At 47.9% G+C, this 20,061-nt stretch overlaps 9 protein-coding genes across 9 annotated transcripts; 5 read left to right on the top strand and 4 right to left on the bottom strand.

The window, feature by feature from the left end:
- Positions 1 to 393: 393 nt before the first annotated feature.
- N7518_000499 (LCCL domain-containing protein) lies at positions 394 to 2,455 on the bottom strand (the record flags this gene model as incomplete). Its single annotated transcript, XM_057181427.1, has 2 exons — positions 394 to 1,891; positions 1,956 to 2,455. The coding sequence occupies 2 exons, from the start codon at positions 2,453 to 2,455 to the stop codon at positions 394 to 396; spliced, it is 1,998 nt and encodes a 665-aa protein (XP_057046777.1).
- A 1,543-nt stretch (positions 2,456 to 3,998) lies between these two features.
- N7518_000498 (pre-mRNA-splicing factor ISY1) lies at positions 3,999 to 4,845 on the top strand (the record flags this gene model as incomplete). Its single annotated transcript, XM_057181426.1, has 2 exons — positions 3,999 to 4,001; positions 4,096 to 4,845. 2 exons carry the CDS (start codon positions 3,999 to 4,001, stop codon positions 4,843 to 4,845), a joined length of 753 nt encoding a protein of 250 aa, XP_057046776.1.
- Positions 4,846 to 5,031: 186 nt separating this feature from the next.
- On the bottom strand, positions 5,032 to 6,125 carry N7518_000497 (putative GTPase MTG1; the record flags this gene model as incomplete). The annotated part of the gene is made up of 2 exons (XM_057181425.1): positions 5,032 to 5,790; positions 5,862 to 6,125. 2 exons carry the CDS (start codon positions 6,123 to 6,125, stop codon positions 5,032 to 5,034), a joined length of 1,023 nt encoding a protein of 340 aa, XP_057046775.1.
- Positions 6,126 to 7,056: 931 nt separating this feature from the next.
- N7518_000496 (acetate uptake transporter family protein) lies at positions 7,057 to 8,032 on the bottom strand (the record flags this gene model as incomplete). The annotated part of the gene is made up of 3 exons (XM_057181424.1): positions 7,057 to 7,374; positions 7,446 to 7,608; positions 7,680 to 8,032. The coding sequence occupies 3 exons, from the start codon at positions 8,030 to 8,032 to the stop codon at positions 7,057 to 7,059; spliced, it is 834 nt and encodes a 277-aa protein (XP_057046774.1).
- A 1,449-nt stretch (positions 8,033 to 9,481) lies between these two features.
- On the bottom strand, positions 9,482 to 12,268 carry N7518_000495 (phosphatidylinositol 3-kinase VPS34; the record flags this gene model as incomplete). Its single annotated transcript, XM_057181423.1, has 2 exons — positions 9,482 to 12,113; positions 12,168 to 12,268. 2 exons carry the CDS (start codon positions 12,266 to 12,268, stop codon positions 9,482 to 9,484), a joined length of 2,733 nt encoding a protein of 910 aa, XP_057046773.1.
- A 235-nt stretch (positions 12,269 to 12,503) lies between these two features.
- Positions 12,504 to 13,979, top strand: N7518_000494 (non-structural maintenance of chromosomes element 4 family protein; the record flags this gene model as incomplete). Its single annotated transcript, XM_057181422.1, has 3 exons — positions 12,504 to 12,855; positions 12,915 to 13,748; positions 13,798 to 13,979. The coding sequence occupies 3 exons, from the start codon at positions 12,504 to 12,506 to the stop codon at positions 13,977 to 13,979; spliced, it is 1,368 nt and encodes a 455-aa protein (XP_057046772.1).
- A 568-nt stretch (positions 13,980 to 14,547) lies between these two features.
- Positions 14,548 to 15,489, top strand: N7518_000493 (uncharacterized protein; the record flags this gene model as incomplete). The annotated part of the gene is made up of 2 exons (XM_057181421.1): positions 14,548 to 14,677; positions 14,810 to 15,489. The coding sequence occupies 2 exons, from the start codon at positions 14,548 to 14,550 to the stop codon at positions 15,487 to 15,489; spliced, it is 810 nt and encodes a 269-aa protein (XP_057046771.1).
- Positions 15,490 to 17,313: 1,824 nt separating this feature from the next.
- On the top strand, positions 17,314 to 18,038 carry N7518_000492 (MARVEL domain-containing protein; the record flags this gene model as incomplete). The annotated part of the gene is made up of 5 exons (XM_057181420.1): positions 17,314 to 17,376; positions 17,430 to 17,601; positions 17,654 to 17,838; positions 17,893 to 17,939; positions 18,005 to 18,038. The coding sequence occupies 5 exons, from the start codon at positions 17,314 to 17,316 to the stop codon at positions 18,036 to 18,038; spliced, it is 501 nt and encodes a 166-aa protein (XP_057046770.1).
- A 731-nt stretch (positions 18,039 to 18,769) lies between these two features.
- N7518_000491 (uncharacterized protein) lies at positions 18,770 to 19,483 on the top strand (the record flags this gene model as incomplete). The annotated part of the gene is made up of 1 exon (XM_057181419.1): positions 18,770 to 19,483. The coding sequence occupies one exon, from the start codon at positions 18,770 to 18,772 to the stop codon at positions 19,481 to 19,483; it is 714 nt and encodes a 237-aa protein (XP_057046769.1).
- Between the last annotated feature and the right edge of the window lie 578 nt (positions 19,484 to 20,061).

The following is a 20,061-nucleotide window of genomic DNA, read 5'->3' as shown; positions in this document are numbered from 1 at the left end:
ATGAACTAGGTATGGCCTGTAGGAAGTCAAATTCAAATTGCCGGCTTAAAGTTTGATTAGTCGAAAGCCAATCGTCGGAAAATAAAACAATAAAGAACAAGACCAGAAACCTCGGTGGAATCAATGGTACGAACTGTTCAATCCAGCAGGTGCTTGGTCAATCATAACACAGAGAGTAATGTGTTGATCCACGCGGATGTGAACAGAACAGAACTGTAGAATATAGAACTTAGAGCTTACTGTATGAGGGAGAGACTAAGCCCCTGAGGGAAGATAACTAGTATTACCAAAGATTCCGAGGCCAGAGCCCATACGTCGCAAATATACCAAGAATATCTGTCTAATTTCAAGAAGCATGAGGGTATGTACAGGGTGGCACTATGGCGCAGTTCTCTATTCGGACTTGGATTCGGATCCAGGATCCTCAGGGATCTCAGAATCAGGGAAAACAAAATTACCATCAGCGCCCCAAACAGCAGGTGGAGAAAAGTCTTCGTACCAAAGACCGCCCAAAGCATTAGTGTGAACGAGTCCAAAACGGAAATACTCCACCTCGTCGGGATAAGTGCGAGCCCAAGTGAAATCTGGAAAATGCTGGCCATCCTTAGGTCGGAAAACCTGGAAGCGCTCGACGTCGTTGACCAAAACACTGAGGCCGTCGGCATGGGGCTCGAGGTCCGGGAACGAAAAAACGAGGTTGTTCGCATCCGTCGTGGAAGGAGGATATATCTTTGGTGGAACTGTACCAAGTTTAGCACCATCAAGGAGTGCGCCTGGAGTTTGGAGGATGGAATCGAAGCCCCAGCGGGCGATGCCGTTTATGAAAAGACCAATAAGAATACCTGAGTATAGGAGACTGGGTCGCGTTTGCAGAGTTGTTCCAGGTAGGAAGAGAAGAGAGAGAATGTAATGGTGGATGCGTAGGTTCATGTTCGGGACGGCGACAAGGATGAGAACAACTACAACAAGGACGCCGTAGATGCTTATCGTAGGGAAGAAGCGGCCTTCGCGACGGTAACAGTGTGCTTGACCAAAGGCGATTACGATCAAAGACCCAACTACAATGATGAGAGCTGTGAGAGCACCCGGTTGCTGCTGGATATCGTGAGGCGTGAGGCGAGAGATTGGAATGCGATCAAATGTGTCCGTGTTCAGGGCGCCAACCCAGCAGCCACCCAGCCACAAGACGGTCTTGTCCCAGTGTGCATCCAAATCTTTAAGCGTGTACCGGACACAGAAGTAATATAGCACGAATCCCACAAATGCGCCAGGCAGGAATCGACCGAGCGCAATTGACACAAGGTCATAATAGCTCCCGATCGAGGGCGGGTCGGACGCCATAGCGACTTGGAACCAGACAATGAAATACATCATGGAGTAGAATGCCGGTGCTGATGTCACGACCAATGATAAGAAGGTGGTCCAGATCAAAGTGAAGGCGAAGAGCGACCAACGCGCATCAGAACACTTGATCGGTGTTGTCTTATTCGAGTCTGGGGATGAGGCTTCATTCTCTAGTCGGAATGACATTGGGAAGCTTGAGAGAAACTCGATACTTTCAATTCCATGCTGCATGATAGATTGGAAGTTTTTTTGCTCGCCGGTGCGGTGCAGGATACCACATCCACCCCTCGCGTCATCAATTATACCAGCATGCAGTGCTGACGCGCAAATTGACGAATCGCCTCGGTAAATGCTGCTGTTCTGATCATCCACCTCCAGTGGCTTACCTCCCACGACTAATGGCCGGTAATTGAGCTCCTGGTCGCCAACAACATACGGTTCCAGAAGAATCGCCGCTGCACAGCCTGAGGGGCAGCGGAAGGCGAAGGATTGGTCCTCGAATGGGCGACAAAGGTCACCATTCAGTCCGCAATTCGTAGAATTGCTCCTATATAGATATGGTCAGGTCACAATATCAAATGATCTGCTTAGGGATAAGAATAGAAACACACCATAAACGGTGGTGACACGAGAGCTTGACGGGCTGCCCATACCCCGGAACCTCTTGGCCCGCGACAGAAGCTTTCAAGCACGCGAAGAACACGACAATCCAAAAGATTAAACCGCCAAAAAGGAGGGCGATCTTTGAACTCTTGCGCGGAAATTTCTGATCAATCAGACGCGCCGGCGCAGCCTGCAAACGAGGAAACCAAGGGTTAATGTGATAGATATGCGGCGGCGTCGGGCCGCGGAGCCAAGCGCAGAATCCCGAGGGCGTACAAGAAAACGGCGGATCGCGCTCGAATTTCCCCGATTGAGCCTCCATGCCGTCGACTTCCGAGGGCAGAAGAGGCAGGTTGCCTGATTCTAAGTCCAAGCTCAGTTCATCGCTGTCGCGGGCTTCATCCTTGTACCGCGACCCGATCTCCTGCAAGGGATACTCGGAGGTCGACAACTTATCTTGTGGGGGTGATGGCGAACTTGCCCCGGCAGAGTCCGGTCGCGACTGCATTTAAAGTCTTTACCTGAGCTCTGGAGCTCTTAGTGGGAAGGAAGTGGTGGAATTCCTCATGTTCAATGTCGAACTAGCAACCTTGTTGGCCCTGGAATTTCTTGGCTTTTAGTCATCCGATATCAAATTGTGGACCCTGAATCCCATCTTGGATGAGTTCAAAGATATTAACAAATTGAATGCATAGTCTAGTCAAGCTATATGCTGTGAATGTGTGTCTCGGAGTGTACCTATTTAGTGTCACGATCTTTCTAGACCGCTATCACATGCTTATGTTCGCTTGCTCGCTTACTGTTTGCATAGTTTACTAGTTAGTTTGCATTTCATGGATTATTTGTTAGATCGCTAAGCTTTGCAACATTTGTAGAAGCGCCAGCTATATGAGCAGGTAATCTCCTGCTCCTGCACTTGCTTCTTCTTTCCTTTTCCATCTTAGTTATCTCGTTGAATGCACTCCTTCTCTTCTTCAGATCGACCTGGCGTCTCACATTTAGGATGATAACCCTAAAGGTGACGTTGCCGCCGACTCCGTTAGGTCTCCCCCTCTTGATAGACTACATTGGGTAGTCAATAAACCTGGTCACACTGGCTATAATGGATATACCATTTAGTAAACAGTGTCAGCTCCCTATCTAAGTCCCAGCCGATAGAAACTCTAAGATCATCCCGTATCAGGTAGCATTCCCGATCCCTTCCCCCGCTAAGTATAATAGTAGCAAGAACCCTTTGTGGAGGTTGCGGAGCCGATCGCCACTTAAGTCGTCTCAACCAAAATCTCCTCTACCAAAGCTGATCCTTCCTCTAAGGAGAGAGACCTCTAGACCGGTGAATACAGCAGCAGTTGCTGCTAACGATCTTATATGGTGCTACAATGCTTTGTCTTGTTTTGTCTTGATTTGCTCTGTTCTATTCTATCAATTAGCTCGGCAAACAACAATCCGGTACCTCCGCATATGTATAGACAATGCATTTTTCTAGAAGAGATAACCTCATTCAGTTCAGCCTACAATAGTATATATATCTATCGAGCCAAATATTCTTTATTTCACTTCTACCTCCCTGGGCTCGAAATACCATCGTTTGAGCACCACATTGCTCTAGGAATGTATAGCTAACGTACGTACCATCCGGATCAGAATTACTTGTTTGTTTCTCGAATTTCTATCAAGTCAGGCATTGCTTATATTCTTTAGATAACCTTTCTCGATCTTATAACAACTTAATATGCCCACCTATGGATAAGCGGAATGAAAGATCTCTGTATCATGTGGAAGCGTTGCTTCTTATAACACAACCTATTCGTTGTGAAGATATAGCACTAGTGAGAGTGATGAAAAAAGACATTGTTCTTCTTAAGGTGAGATGTAACAATAAACCCGCAATGTAATGACTGTTGAATGGTTGATTGACGTTGATGATATGTGGAAAAAGGCACGTGATATCCGCAAGCTGTCAAGCTCATGATTTCCTCTTCGGATTTCTTCCCTGCCAACGCCCACGATACCCGCGTTTTTCGGGTCGCTGACTTGGTCAATTCTTCATCATGGTGAGACTCACATTTCTCAGCTCAAATCCACGGGGAAATCCCCGTATCAAAGTCGGGTCACGTCTTGCTAATTCAAGCCCCCGCTATGTAATAGGCACGCAACAGTGAAAAAGCGCAGTCGATGCTGTTCCGCTTCCGCGCGCAGCAAGCAGCCGACCTCGGAATCATTGATGTCTCACGCACCCGACGCCCCAAAGCGATCACGTCCATCGATACGGTGCCAGTATGCGAGCGCTGGCGCGGACAGGTCGTCAAAGAAATTTCGCGCAAAGTATCACGCATCCACGTGCAAAGCCTGAGCGACTACCAGATCCGCGATCTCAACGATGAGATTAACAAGCTCATGCGCGAGAAATGGGCGTGGGAAATGCAAATCCGCAACCTCGGCGGACCGAACTACATGCGTGGATCGAACCGACTTTACGACGATGAAGGACGCGAGATCCCCGGCGGAGGAAGAGGCTACAAATATTATGGTCGTGCCCGGGAGCTGCCTGGTGTCAAAGAAATGATTGAGGCTGCGGTTACTCGCGCGAAAGGACCGGCGGAGGAAGAGGCTGTGTCTGGCCGCGGTGGAGATATTGCGACGAGGAAGGTTGATGCCAACTACTTCGGCTATGGTCTCGATGAAGAAGATGGTACGTTATTGGCGTATGAGAAGCAGAAGGAGAAGGAGTCTGTTGAACACCTGCGCCACCAAGGAGAGGATGATGCTGAAGATGGCTGGCAATCTCTACCTGGTGATGCGGGCGACGGGGTGGAATGGAGACTCCCGACGCTGGATGAGGTCCAGGAAGAGCTTGTGGATAGGCGGCGCCGCCGCCTTCTGGACAAGATCTCTTGATTTAGATACTGCGTTCAAAATTCCCTGTTTCTATTTCTGTCCTTTGCCTGGGTTCGGCGTTACAGGTGCTTGTGCAATATCTCCACATTTAAGGCATCATTCTCTGGTTCATCGTAATGACACCACTTGATTATTATTTCCAAATATCCACAATATCCCGAAGGCGGATTTATTATGTACAATATTTTACAGATCGCTCGTTGTTGCATCCGGTTTGTTCTTTCGAGTCGTCCTTTCCACCCTCAAGGCCTGCGTCATGCTCATGCGCGGTGTTTGCGTAGGATCTTCCCGCCGTTGTTCCTCTGCTTCTAGGTCGTCCACCAAAAATTGACCTAGCTCTCCTTGTCTCCACTTCTGTATAAAAAGAAGTGCGGCTCCATCCATCATTGGCACTCCGCCTTTTGCAAGCAGGCCAGTTTGGCGCGCAAAGCTTTCAATTAATGGAACCACATCATTGGTCGGTTCCGACCAGCGCTTGTATACTGATGGATCATTCAGGTTTATATGATACAACAAGTAATCCGCCATGGTTATCGCGGAAATGACATTGTCCTTGACACAGCCACAGAGAGCCAGCTTGAGCATATTCTCTGCTTCTGGAACATATGGCATAAACACTCCCGGCGTGTCCAGAACGTAGACATGTGATCCGTTCTCACGGTCAATGATCTTCACCTGCGTGGCTACCTTGCGTGTGATACCGGGTTGCTGCCCGGTTTTCATAGCCTTGGCTTTGCCCGTGCCTGAGTTGCGTAGATTGTTGATCAGTGTTGACTTGCCAACATTGGGCATTCCGACAACTAACACTCGACAGCCTACTAATTTATCGGGAGCTTCGGCATCGGTTCGAAGGTGTTTGATGATCTGGCTGACATCTTGGCGGGAGGACGAGCTAGTGAAGAACACGGCGCTCTTTGGATCAAAACTTTGCAATTTGCGTTCTATCTACAGCACTATTAGCTGATATCCAGCAGTGTTCTGTTATCTCACTGCATAGCCAAGAAGCAAATACATACTATTTTCTGGGCAGATGATCTGGGAGTGCTTCCCAGATCTCTCTTAGTGTAGACGACCAGTCGTCGCATCTTGCCCAAAGCTTCCTCAAACATGGGGTTGATCGAGGTCACGGGGGCTCGATAATCACGACACTCGACAACATAGTCGATAGTTGAGAGCATGCTCTTCATCTTGGTCAGACCAGCTCTGTGGTGTCCTAAGAAATAGGACCGTGGAATAGCCCCATAATGAGGGAATACATTGCGCGGAACGAACTGGGCCATTGGAGCTCGTTGAAGGAGAATATTTTTCAGTCCGGTGAAATATGATTCATCTTAATCGGAGCGGTGGATGATCAGTCTCAAGGGACTGGATTGATTCAAGAAATAAAATCGCTGGTCCGCGGAAGGCAACAAAAAACCCGTCAAAATGTCCAGGGCGGAAGGGCGGGCGGTGAGTGAATCATGTGCAGCAACTTAGGGCTTTGCAGAGTTCCGTAGTGCTTCATTCTGGAGATTTCTGTTTCCTTTTTGCGCGAGCATAGCCTTCCTGTCTAATTCAAGCTCAACAGAAAACACAGGTTAGGTCAACCCTACTTCTAATAATAATTTGGCGCGTGGTACGTTCGGCTGCCGAGCGGGAGATGGTTACCAAAGCCCGCCAGAGCCCGCCAGAGCCCGTCAACTGGGCCCCTTGATCTCTACCACTGCTACTTTTTGTCTAAAGTGATCACCGTGGTTTAGCCGTGTATGCGACGTAAACAGACAAACCCCGAGGCAGCCCTGCCTCTTTTGTCCAACCCCACCCAATGTGTCTCGGGATTTTTCGTTCTAGATAGCTCAATTGTGACTCATTTTCCACTTGTCTTTCTCCTTTTTCCTGGTTCTCGGGGTTCCCTTCTGCCGTATGCTCCGACAGCGTCACCCTCGAAGGCTCATTGACCAACAGGGTGGTGGCTGGTCCACCCAGGAATCATACGGGTATCTTTTGTATCAGACTTATGCAAGGAATACTGCCAGTATTCTCAGACCATAATTCAATTTGAGGTCCAATGTTTCAAGTATCTTTGTTAGAATATAATCTTCCTATATTGAGCAACGGGATCAAACACAATAGTCAAGAATAGTTCATTTCTTGATTCGCCGGTCCACGACAGACACTCGTACCATGAAGAGAGGGACTATATGTTGTGGTTTTTCCGTTCTTAGTCCGAGTTCACACCTCTTTAGCCTTAACCCGACGAAGATGTGCAGCCGTAGACCAAGGGAAATGACCAACGGGAACTATTAGAAAACTGTTATTGATATCAGAAATAGCCGCAAAGGTATTATACCAAGCCGAAGACGCTGCCAAAATACCAAAAATACCGCCTGTCCTCTCAAGTGCAACCGGAATCTCGCCATGAGAGTTGCATTGAATGTGCGCAATGCCGAGTAGAAGGTAGTTCATGTCCATGAAAAAGTACAGAGAGAACATCGCAAGATTAGATTTGAGAGTGCACAAGAGCATCAGTGTAGTGAAGATGCACCAGCCCTGTATGCATATATCGTTCTCAGTATATGTCCCCATGATAGTAAATCTTGAATTTGATGGAAGTGGCTTACCAGCATGAACAGGCCCATTAAGAGCTCGTTCTGACATATTGGATCTACCATACTTCTTGTAACATCGGTATCGTCGAAAGTCGAGATCAGAGAAAATGATATCCAATAGGCACCGAAAGAACAAAAGGTCGTCGCGCCAAAAGTATTCCCAGTCGCCATTTCCCTACTCTTATTAGCACTAGGCAACACACAAAGCGGGATAGGAGTTTCGGGGGGAGAATGGATAGAACATACCACATGCCAGCCAACACCTGCGCTATACCACCAGAACTCAAAGCCAAGGACATACTGACCCCTGCTACTTTCATACCTCCCACAATGAGGGCGACACAATTCGAGAAGAACGATGCACATAGACCTAGGGGAGCGGGATTGGCAATGGTCCGAACGTTAACAGGCAAAGACTGAAGTTCCAGTTTGCACAATGGTATAGGTGTCTCCGGAATATTTGATGGGGGCGGAGAGTAGTCATGGCTGGCTTGAGACACCACTGGGGAGCCAATCTTGTCCTGCGTACTCGGCTGGATGTGATGGTTTGATGCAGCCTTGGTTCTTTGGACCGTAGTGACGGTAATAGTATGCTCCATCAATATTCTATATGACCAAATGCTGATTTTGTGTTTTCGGGAAGCCGTTTAGGGAAAATCTAGTAATAATATGGCCAGTAAATAGAGAAGAAGGGCAATGGAGATAGGAATCTACATATTGAAGAGGGAAATGCACGATGGGCAGCCTGGCCACGCAGGCAAGACGAGAACGACACAACAACACCAACCATCCAGGAGGGTCAGCTAGCAAGCATAGGGATCACATAGACCACACCATAGTATACAATCTCCTAGTGCTCAAACATCTCGCAACTCGTTTTTTATTCCTGGGGTGATGCTCCCTCTAGACTATCTGCTCCCCGAAACTCTACTTGACAGCCAGGCTCTCGTTTTCTCTGCCTGAAGGACAAGGCCACTAAACTAGGCATTCCGACTTTCCCCACTACAATATATATATAGTCTAGGATATAGATGGTACATACCTCTGGGAAGAGCACTCGACCTAGGTACTATCACCCAGTGCACAAGCAAGCTACAGCCAAACCCCGTTGAAATCGAATGATTTCAATATTCCGGAGGTTTACAAAAGTGGAGTCAATTTCTACGGGGTTTGAACTGTAGTCCCTTTTCCATAGAGAGCGTGTTGGATTCCCCGAATCCGGGAAATATATACGGGGAAGTCGTCGGGATTCGATAATTAGCATTAGCTAATAAGAAGCCTACGCTCGGGTAGTGCCGCGAGAAATAGGAGCTCTATGGTATGTTTCACTCGATCATAAGATATTCAAATACTGTTCCCACAATAATAGAACATCTTGCACGTTGTGCACTTTAACCAATTTATTACAAATTGCTAGCACGGGTCAATACCGTCGGGATCGAAACTAAGAAGAATTACCTATTACTTCCTATATACATCGTAGGTATATGTGTCGTTAATGTGGGGATGATAACTTGCAAGACGACCAACGCACTAAAACTGGGGGTTTGGCGCTTTGCTACAAGAATTGACTTCACCAAAGTGCAGTGATACCTGTAAGGTATAACATTTGAGATTCACCAAAATGTATATGTAGGCTATACCTAGGCTAGGAGTGCCATACAACATTGGAGGAAATGCTAGGAAGTTCTACTTGCCCCGGATGTCAACCACGTTGAATCTGCCGGAGGCTTGACCTGGCTATATCTATATTTTGCAGAGCCTACTCAGGCTCCTGTGTGGGCATCGCTCGGGATTTCAACAAATAATTGCTATCCAGACAAAATAATCTAGATTGGGTATCCTGGCTTTTATAAATCCATCGTATTGCGCCGCATGTCATGAGGAAAGAAGCAGAACCCCCATCCCACAACATCATTCCCAAAACGCCACAACGCTTGTGGTCTGGAACCAAAAAACAAAAACAAGAACAAATTAAAGTATATGCAAGGTCAGCAGGGAAATTCCTTACACATCCCAAGGCGCACAAGTCTTCAAAGTACCAGAGCTTATGCCCGCCAGCCCTGCACGAAATCGTGCAAGCGATCAATCACAACACCAAATATAGCATTGACGCTGTCTGCGATAAGTTGCTCGAAGTGGCGGATGGCTTCTTCCTCGGTCATCTCGAGATGGAAGCGCTCCTTCACTTTCAGGACGGCTTTATCGGGCTCCACTCGAATATCAGGGATATTGGCATCAACCATCAAACTGAAGAGGTTAAGAATCAGATTGGCAGATTTTCGCAGCGTGGTGTAAGCAGTGTAGCAGTACTGCTTGAACTGCAGATATTGGGGCGAGGTTGTGCCGCCCATGCCTTCGACCATTTCCTTGCAAAGTTTCATCATGGGCGCAAAAGGCTTCGGATCACGACCAAGGATGAACCCAAAGTCAGCGTGGAAGAAGTGGCCATCTGGTGCTAGAAGCAGGTTTTCAAGATGCCGGTCGCCAACGCCGAGGAGGTACGTGATAACGCAGTATCCTGCACATGATTTGACGTATGTATCCATTGCTTCTTTGCGAACGCCAAGAGGCTCATTGTCATCTGGGTTATTGGCTTGCAGATAGGCAAGGATTGATTTATACTTGGCGGACGCCGCGGAGAGAGAAATCGAGGGGATGAATTGCACGGCGCCGGCCGTTGCGCTGGTGGCAAGAATTCGATAAGGAGTCAGTTTTAGATCAAGGTTCTCCTTCTGCAAAAGGCGATCCATCAAGATGATGATCTGGATGACCAATTGGTCCTGGCGAAGATCATCACCGACTTTGAACAGCATCGGATAACGACGACCTTCAGAAGTCTTGAACGTGATAAGTAAAGGGGAAAGAGTGGATTTGAAGACGTTGGATTCCTCGGGGTATAATCCAACCACTGAAACATCGGGATCTAAAGGTAGGGGCAGCGATGGATCTATGTTGATCAGGTCGTTATCAGGGTCACGGAGATATTTTTTCAGCATCTCAATCTTGCCGACTCTGTTTTCGCGTGCGAAGCGTACGTCCTTGGCTATTTTGGAGAGCACAGCCACCATTTCACCTTGGCGTAATAGTGTCTTTCTGTGCTCAGGATGAAGCTTCTCCAGTTCAACCATGAAGTAGTATTCAACCCGCGCAAACAGCCGACGCTGAATTGCATCAGCGTCATCGAATTCGACCATAAGATACCAGTGTAGGTAGTTGCCAAGTTTGAAGTTATTAGCCGCACGCGAAATCAAGAAATGTGCAAGCGAGGACTCCTGCGGAGCCGCATCAGGTTGGTTATCCGGAGTTGCGTCATATTTCAGAGCTTGCACCAATTGAAGAAGATAAAGAAGCAATTCCTCGTCATCTGCCTTCCGCAGTGTTTCCACAGCGTACGAACGGACCGCAGGATTATCAAAGGTGGGACCAAGAATCTCAAGAGCGTCGTCGACGTCAATCTCGGTCCATTTAGGGAACATTTCAACAGCTTGCCGCGATTCTCCAACATCCCGCCAGTTGACCGATTTGACGAATTTTGTCAATGCCTTCTTCTCGCGTGTAAGATGATACCTGAAACGCCACACAAGATCCTTCTCTTCAGCGGTGAGGTCTTGTGTCGGTTCATAGGAGATAATCATATTGAGATCATCCCTGATCTTTGGGTTGGGCTTCAGGTCACGATCCATGATGCCGGTTCGATGGCTCCGGATCAGACGCCGGTGCTTGTCCTCACACGGGTTTCCGATTTGACCAACCTCCGGATCATAAATTTGAATGATATTATGGGGATCGGCATTTGAGATTCCAGGTCCAAAATGTACCTCCGGAACTGGCTTGAGGGTAGCATTGGGGTGAGGAGGTGCATTTTGGGGCCAGGAAGAAATGGGCGGAGGAGGATACTCGTGATCAGCCCACACAATGGGATGATCAAAGCGTGGAAATTCGACGTAGAGGTCGAAATACTCATCTTCGATGTTCTCTTCGTCAGAGCTATCATCCTGATCTTTGACGTGTTTCGGATCTTTTTGTAGGGCTGCATGAAGTTCAAGCGCGCGCTTTTGAGCCGCTTCATCTGCATTTGTCTTCAGTTTCTCCAACTCCCGAAAGAGCAATTGATCCATCCAGTCCACACGTGGGATCTCCCCCATTTCGTGTTTCTTGATCAAGACTTCGACTCGTTCTAGTTCCGCTTCTTCGGGTGACTGCTGTGAAGGATCACGGGTATTCGGCTTACGACGCTTAGGTGGTAAAACGGATGGAGTAGAGGTTGTAGCAGAGCCGTCTGCGTCCTTGTGTAAATAAACCTTGCACTTTTGTCTGCCCATTTTCAATTTCCCGTCTTCATCAAACAAAGTGATTGTAGTTCCACCGAATGGGACGTGCGTAATCCTATCAGCAGCGAGTGGAGACATATCAACGATGGTGATTGCGAGCTGAGCATTACGCTCGGCATCCTTGATAGACATGGGCATCTCCAACCATTCATTCCATACGCGGGTAGTTTTGAAGGCCTTGTATTTGGTCTTCATGGGCACGCCCAATGGCTTCGACTCTGACCATATCTGAGCGGTCACATAGAGATCGGAGGCGGGGTCTTGGACGGAGGCAATATGCCGCAGCTCGGCGTTTTCATCTAGAACGGTGCATGGAATCGGCTTCTGCTTTCCCTCTAACGAGCCACTGTAGATGTGTCGGCATGAGAAAAAGCCCAATGCTTAGGAATGTATAACTTACATCTTTATGCGTATTGGTATGTCCACTTGAGTGGTCACGGCAAAGGTGAACGCTTCCATCTCTGTTCCCCGTTTGGAGAGAGCAACAGGTCGCTGCGTCATGGCCGATAAGCAACCCGACGTGGGGAGGTCACGTGGAAGGTCTACGCGACGCGACAGGCGTTCGCGATCACTAAATGGAGCCACACGTCTTTTTCCTCCATGTATTTCGAGGTATACTCTTTGTCTAAATTGGGCTACCGTGTATAGTTGTACTCGATTAGTTGCCCACTTTTTTCTTTGTTAAACTCTCTTTGTTCCCACTCTCATATCATCTCGCACTGACTGCTGATCGAGTATGGCACGTCTCATTCACACAAATCTGGACGAAGCAAACACCCCAGGTCCCGGCCCAACATCATCAATATCACCAGACTCATTTACTTCTGATAAAGAAAATCGGCATCAAGGTAATAATAAGAGAACTACCGCTGCGATGCCACCGCGTGCACAGGGTAAACGACGGCGGTTAACCGACCGCCCCTCAAATACCCAGTCTGCTCGATCTGCTCAGTCTGCCCGATCTGGGCAGTCGCAAGTATCATCTCAACGAACCAGCAGCGACACACGATACTATGATCCTGATCAGGACCCCGATGAACGGAGAAGTGTACGGAGGGGACTTCGAGAGCTGGGTAGGGAACTAAATGGTAAGTTGCTTTGGCTGGACTCGAGACTCGGGTAATGGTGCTCTAACACGCCCACGAAGACACGCGAGGCGAGCTCATGCAGCCTGGGAATGATGGTATCCTCAATATTGTTGAACAAGCAAATCAATTCTACGTCAAAGTGAAGCAGACCGCCGACGCCACGCTCGATTCGCGCATCCTGGTCAACACCGCCGATCTAACACACAAAAAAGCCACCCAGCTCGCTCTCGGTGACACCTCTGCCGGTATTGATGTAGACGAGTTTGTCTCCAAGTGTGTATCGTTCATGCGTCGCGGCCCAAACAATGCGACGGCTTCAACACAAGGACGCCGAGGGCGTCTTGGTCGAAGCCAAAGAGATCCCGATGCCAGTGACGAAGATGATGATGGTGATGCGATGAATTGGGACACGCTTGGCCGATCGGCCTGCTTTCCTAGCAATGCTCGTCCGGCCGTGTCCGGATGGTTGCTGGGGCCGCTGTCAGTACAGAAGCGTACGCGGCAAATGACACAGCGAAGAGCAGCAGAGGTTATTGATCCATCGCAAGCCGTGGCACCTCGAGAAATGGCACAGCAGGATCTTGGCCAACAGGACAGCACAAATCTGACCCAGATCTGTTCCGATATCAACAAGCTGCTTGCCACTAGGCAGCGTATCAGTCAGAAGGCAGTTGAGACAGAGCTTCGCAACGAAGCAAATCTCACAACAGAGAAAGCACAAAAAATCATGGACAAGCATAGCATAGCGGACGACGGAGGAATTCCTTTGTTTCGCTTCTGTATCAACCCGCATTCTTTCGGGCAAAGTGTGGAAAACTTGTTCTATGTGAGCTTCCTTGTGCGAGATGGCACAGTGGGTGTACAAACAGATAGTCGTGATTTGCCGACCCTGCGTGAGTATTTTTCAACAGACTGGTTGATACAGCACTAATAGGTTGACAGATCCGTCCGCGCCATTCGCCCCCAGTGAAGCCCAAAAGAAAGGCGTGCAAAAACATCAGGCGGTCTTTAGCCTGGACCATGATACGTGGCATGAAATTATCGATGTTTTCAAGATTAAGGACTCCATCATCCCCCACCGAAAAGAGGAGGAGCAAGAGACTGGCACAAGTTGGTATGCCTAAGCTTCTTCTGAAGACACGATTCCACGAGTCGATGTGTGTTTTGCAAGATACCCCTAGATCTTTTGACTTGTATTTCTCGATGAATTTAATAATCTAGCTTTGTACTTTGAATATGTCGTATTCTATGGCATTTAGCACAATCACGAGTGCGACCTGTAAAGACACAAATTGGAAATCCAAAACGATAGACCTATACTTGGATAGGATATATATTTTAATGTAAGCCACATATATGTACATAACTACGGAGTACATAAATGCGGAGCAGTTAAGACAACAACTAGGCCTGGAACCCTCCAGGGCTGCCCAGGCGGGCCGTACCACCGTCCACTCTGACAAAGCGGATCACTAAGCTCAGATTCATAACTACGTCATTATCAGGTTGTCTGGCCTCCCAGCGAACTTCTGAAGACTGATCCCTACTCTTCAATTTTTTAATATTCAAGAATTGAAAATTTCTCTAATTTGTTACTGCAAGGACTTTACGATATATCTGTAGCTCCAAGACACATCAACTGAGACATCCAACGCCAGGGAAAACACAAACAAAATCAGGAAAGCCGCCAAAATGCCACAGCTCTTTCCAGCCAACCCTTCGGCGACTATGGTAATTCGCCATGTGACACCAGATATCGTGACCATGAGTCTTCCTTTTGCACGGTTCGGACGCCTGCAGTTCGGCGGGCGAGGGACATTGGGTGAGTGCCGACTCTACAGAGCCAACCTACCAGGCGCATGATACATCTGGGGACAGGGGATGATGTGCAGTGATTTCAAGCCCATGGGGATCCTTGTTTAAGATCTATGCTAATTCTCCTTGCATGTGACAGTCAAGCTTGCCAGCGGCTCCCTCGCAGTATTCTCTCCCGTCGGTTTAACGTCTGAAGTCCGCGAGACAGTCGAGTCCCTCGGCGGAAACGTCAAATACATCACGGCGCCAGATATCGAACATCACCTCAACCTCACCCCGTGGAAGAACGCATACCCGCAAGCAGAGATCCTAGCTCCGGAGGGTCTCTACGAGAAGCGACAATCAAACCCGGAATTCAAGGATACCCCGTTCAAGCATGTATTCAAAAAGGAGGATCAACTGCCACGGTCGATCTCGAAGGAGTTCGATGCCGAGTTTGAGAGCGAGTATGTGTATGGCCACGGGTCGCGTGAGCTGGTGTTTTTCCATAAGCCCACGCGCACGGTCATCGAGGCGGATCTGCTTTTTAACCTGCCCGCTAAGGAGCAGTATTCCAGGACTCCCGAAGCCGGGACTAATTTCCTTACCAAGCTGATTATGCCGCTGTTGTCCACCAAGCCGCCGGCTACATGGCAGAGGCGGTTCGCATGGTATATTCTCTCGTCACAGGATCGGGCGGCGTTCACTGAGTCTATGAAAAGGATTGATCAGTGGGACTTTGATCGTTTGATTCCTTGCCATGGTGATACCATCGAGACTGGCGCTAAGGGGATATTCCGAGATGTGATGGCATGGCACTTGGAGCAGAAGAATACGTAGTCTTCTTTATCGAAACTATTGTAACAGTTGATACTTTCATTTTGACTCGGGTGTTGTGGATGGGACTGCATTGGTGTGATTTTCTTCTTCGGGGACGTTGTAGGCAGCATTATTTCAAATTTGATCTTCTCTCTTGGCTCTCCGAAGTGGGTATGTATTCTCCATACTCCGTACATATTCTTATTCTTGTCGCTGTTGCTATTCATAGTTTTTATGGCCCACTGATAGGTCAAATAGTAAACTTTGCATCGCCCGCATCTTTCTAGGATCTTCCTGTATGTATACACGAATGTTCATTGCTGCTTAGTTCTGCTATTTCCACTTTTCATACGTGAAATACTACCCTACCTACTATGTAGTGATATTATACTCATAAAAAATCAAGTGTACTTGATGTTTAGAGAGGCTGGTGTCCACGTCATAGGGCTGAGAGAAAAAAGCAAGTCAGATGACTCAAATTAAACATGATGTCAGAGGTGTAAAGGTCTCTACGCTCCAGCCCCTGTCACAACGTACGGAGTAGAGAACAACATCCACCTGTCAGACAGCAACAATGATCGCCCTGAGTGGAGCCCAACCCAAATCCCGGACCAAACTAGAGCTATCGGCAATAGTCGCTAGGATCGGCAGTCGAAGAGCAAGCCACGGAAGTATACAAAAGTATTCCAGCAAAGAAAGGCCCGTATTCCATGCCAGCACATCGGGTGGTTTTCTAGCACGGGGAGGCTGGGCCTGGGGAAGACAAGGATGACGATATGGTTAATTTGGTCGAAACTGCGTGGCCCTAGGCTCGACTTTCGTGGCATTTCCGTCTGCTGCTTTAACCAGCCACAATCATGTATGTATACAGCTCCCATCATTGAGAGGAAAATCTTATAACACCCCCTCAGAATGAAAACCAGCGCACATTTCTTCTCAATTTTCTTACGCGCCTTGGGACCAATTTGTTTATCCTTCACATAGTTACTAACTTCTCAAAATGACTGGTTGGCTCTAGGAACCGAGCCAAAACTGACTTCAAGCGTCAGACCGAGAAATCGGTTTGTCCGGGGACACTTTGCGGAGTCCATCAAGCTGGGATTGAATCTGATGACAACCCTAGCTAGGTACAACAGAGCTCGATCCTAGGCAACTATAGCATACCACTATGATAAGTGATACATAGTTCGATAGAGGAATAGACTGAGAAGGCTATCGAAAGCATTCAGACATGTTGAGCGTTAGTTAATATGAGTTCGATGGTTAGTGGTGTAAAGACACCGCAGTCAGACCTTGACCTGCCGTACTCCGTACAACATCCTGTATTGAGGGTACATGTACGCCTTCATTTTCCTGATGGCTCATAGGGCTACTCCTTGCGCCGATCGGGTGGCGATTGGCATTCAGCCACAGTCCACATCAGCGGTCAGTCCACCACGAAAAGCCGATCTCTTACCCATTTTGTTCACAATTTTGACCAATCGTGACCTCGGCTTGTTGGAAAGAACTCGCTGTACGAAGTATACGAGATTGATCTGACGACACCAGGAGGCTTAGATTGACTCTATTGGTCGCGCCTAATGCAAGCTGTGCTTTGTTTTGAATTTTAATTGAATTTCCTTTTTCTAATTTATTGACTTTTCACTTCGTCCCTTGCTTTAAAAGACACTGTCGCTCCCTCTCGATGTTTGCTCGTCTGTGCAACCTAACACGTTATATAGCTTCTCCCGTTCCCCAACCTCTTATCCCACACTATATCTTCACGAGCTTGACACATTATCTCCTTATACAATCACATCCTTCCGATTTATGAAGGAAACTGCTCATTGATCTGACAGCTCAACAATGCCCGTCATTTCACGCCTCGTGTCTATCATCCTCCGCGTTGCGGAGATTGCCTTTGCAGCTGTGAATAGCCCTGATTAAGCTCAACTTATTGACCGCATCTGACTCTCTTCTAGGTCGTCGCAGGTGTCATCGGACACTACCTTGCCCAGGTTAACCACAGCGGCACAGATATTGACTGGTGGCCTCAGTCGCGATGGATCTATACTGAAGTAATCGCCGGTTTATCGATACTGCTGGGCCTCATATGGCTGATCCCGTTCGCGTCGGGATTCTTCTCCTGGCCTCGTATGTGCTGGATATACCTGGTGAATATGGAGCAATACTTACTGGAATATAGTGGACATCCTGATTTCGTTTGCTTGGTTTGCTGCATTCGGTGTCCTCGTCGACACCATCCGCCGCCTGCCCTGCGGCAGCATCTGGTCCTGGCACTTTAGAGGGGACCAGACGTGTGGTCGCTGGAAGGCAGCTGAGGCTTTCAGCTTCCTTTCTGCTATTATCTGGCTTGCTTCTGGTATCGTGGTATGTGATGAGATGATACAACCCACATATGAATACGGACTAATAAACTCTCAGGGGATCTGGTTCACCTTCCGTGTTCGCCAAAGCACCTCTGACGGAGTGTAAGTGATCAATGACATCTTCTGATAATAGCGTCTTAATTGATCGATACTGATATACTGAACAGTCGCCGCCGCCGCTGGGGTCGCTCCACCGTCTAGATGTTAGCATCGGGTCGTCAAATATCTGCATGGCAGACGGTATTCCGTCATGCACTACTCCGTACCGATTATGCGCATTGCGCCTCCCGTTCAGCACAGGATTAGTGACATGGATGTTTTAATGATATTTTTGCTTTTTTGTTTTCCTGCTTTCTTCTTATGTTTTTATGTTTACCTCATGATCTGGAGGTCAATGAATTACGACTTACGTTGATACCCTTGGTGGAATAATCTATTAGTGATTTCTTGAAATCTGGCTATTGAGTTTGCTGTTCTATCGTTTTTTTCCCATCTATTTTTAATACATATCTTATTGGACATCATTGTCTGTGTTGTACAGCAGCTATGGACGTTGCCAATGGTTCCCAAATGCTTCTTTTTACACCCACACACCCTCATCTAGTTTCCAATTCCCGGCCCAAATAAATAACAAAGAACAACAAGGCCATTTTCTAGATCTATCAGTCCATGTGTTTCATTTTTCGTCTTTGTCGTCTTTCTTGTTTCCCTTTATTCGCTTTTTTTTCATTCACAATAATAAGCTCAGCATTGTTGGAAGTGCAACGTACGAAAGATATAAATACGCCAGGTCGAGCCATGATACGATATCCCTCGAGCCGAAGCAGTTTTTGGCCATCCATTCTTGACCTTCGAGTTAGGGATTCATCTTCCCTAACCAGCGTTACCACAGCCTTCTGCTGGCTTCGGATTTCTGCTATCACTGAGAAGCCATGTCAGTGATGCTAGACACCACTTCGGCCCGGCTCTTTCATACCACGCGCACTGGATTTCAAACCCGCTGCCAGCAACTCATTGACGACTTCCTTCGCGATGGCTTATCCCTTCAGGATGAATTCCATGATAGGGTTATTCAGCTCCACCTATCATTGGAACAACTTAAACGAGCCGGACAGATGATGGCCATTGATTGTTCGACAAATGAGCTTGTGGCTGTTGTCCCTATCGGATTTTTCACCGTCCTGATCGAGCGTCCTGGCCAGAACTCAATGGCCGAGTTTGATTGGGCCTGTATTTACACCACTGACACTTTGAACATGCTGACGAGTGAGTCGTTTTTGCGCCAGAGGGCCTCCGCTGATATTGCCCGCATTCTCGAGACCCAGTCATTCCTCTGGGATTTGGTTGTGCCGTTTCCTGTAACGCTTTCCTGTGCTGAGGATTCCGCCCCAGACCCATATGTGAATGCTCTTCAGATCCCCCCCGCTGCTAGTCTGGCTCGTATGAACTCTCGGATTCCGGTGAGGCCTCGCCCTACTCCTCCTGTCGACACTTACATGGCTTACAACCGGCCTGTCCCTGGTCCTTATCCCCTTGCTTTGCCTCCACGACCTGTGTCTGAGTCGGAGCCTGAGTTGGATGGTGAGTCCCCTACAGGTGCTAACGCTGTGGGTCTTTATAGAAACCCCAGTATGCATCCTCGGTGAACTCTTGTTATTCCTGTGTTGATTTCCATCATCCCCAGTGTTCGAGAAAAGGAAATGAAAAACAAGCAAAAATACTCACGTACTTGCATTTTAGGCATTTCGTCATCTAATCTATTTTCGCATGAAAATCTAGAGAACTATAGCCACTTTTTGACTTTCAGTAGCAAAAGTCTTGATCAATATATTGAGCTTCTCCTGCCAGAACTAATGGATGCGGTGGAAGGCGAAGCCACCCTTGAGATAATTGTCATCCTGAAGACGTTTCTATCACCAACTCATTTCAATTCTTCGATGGGAAGCTGTAGCTGTCCTTCATCGGTCCTCTGAACGTCACCAGAAGTTAGGTGGACAGATTTGGGCATCCAGGAGCAGGGTGGCAGGACCCTATGCGAGTTGCCGTATATGGTGTGTACGAAGGTAGGTGTGGCTAGCTCACTAGTTATCAATCCGCTAGTAATAGTCAAGCGTCCTTACTAATATCCGAAGACAGAACACCGAACAAAAGAGAGGCTTAGTGAGTTGTTACATTCTCGACATTGTAGATCGTCTAGTCCACCCGTGGAGCATACATATTTACT

Source organism: Penicillium psychrosexuale, assembly GCF_028828465.1.
Source record: "Penicillium psychrosexuale strain IBT 29551 chromosome Unknown utg000001l, whole genome shotgun sequence".
NCBI classification, from domain to species: Eukaryota; Fungi; Ascomycota; class Eurotiomycetes; order Eurotiales; family Aspergillaceae; genus Penicillium; species Penicillium psychrosexuale.
The sequence above is the reverse complement of the archived record's forward strand: the minus strand, read 5'-3'. Positions and strand labels throughout refer to the sequence as shown.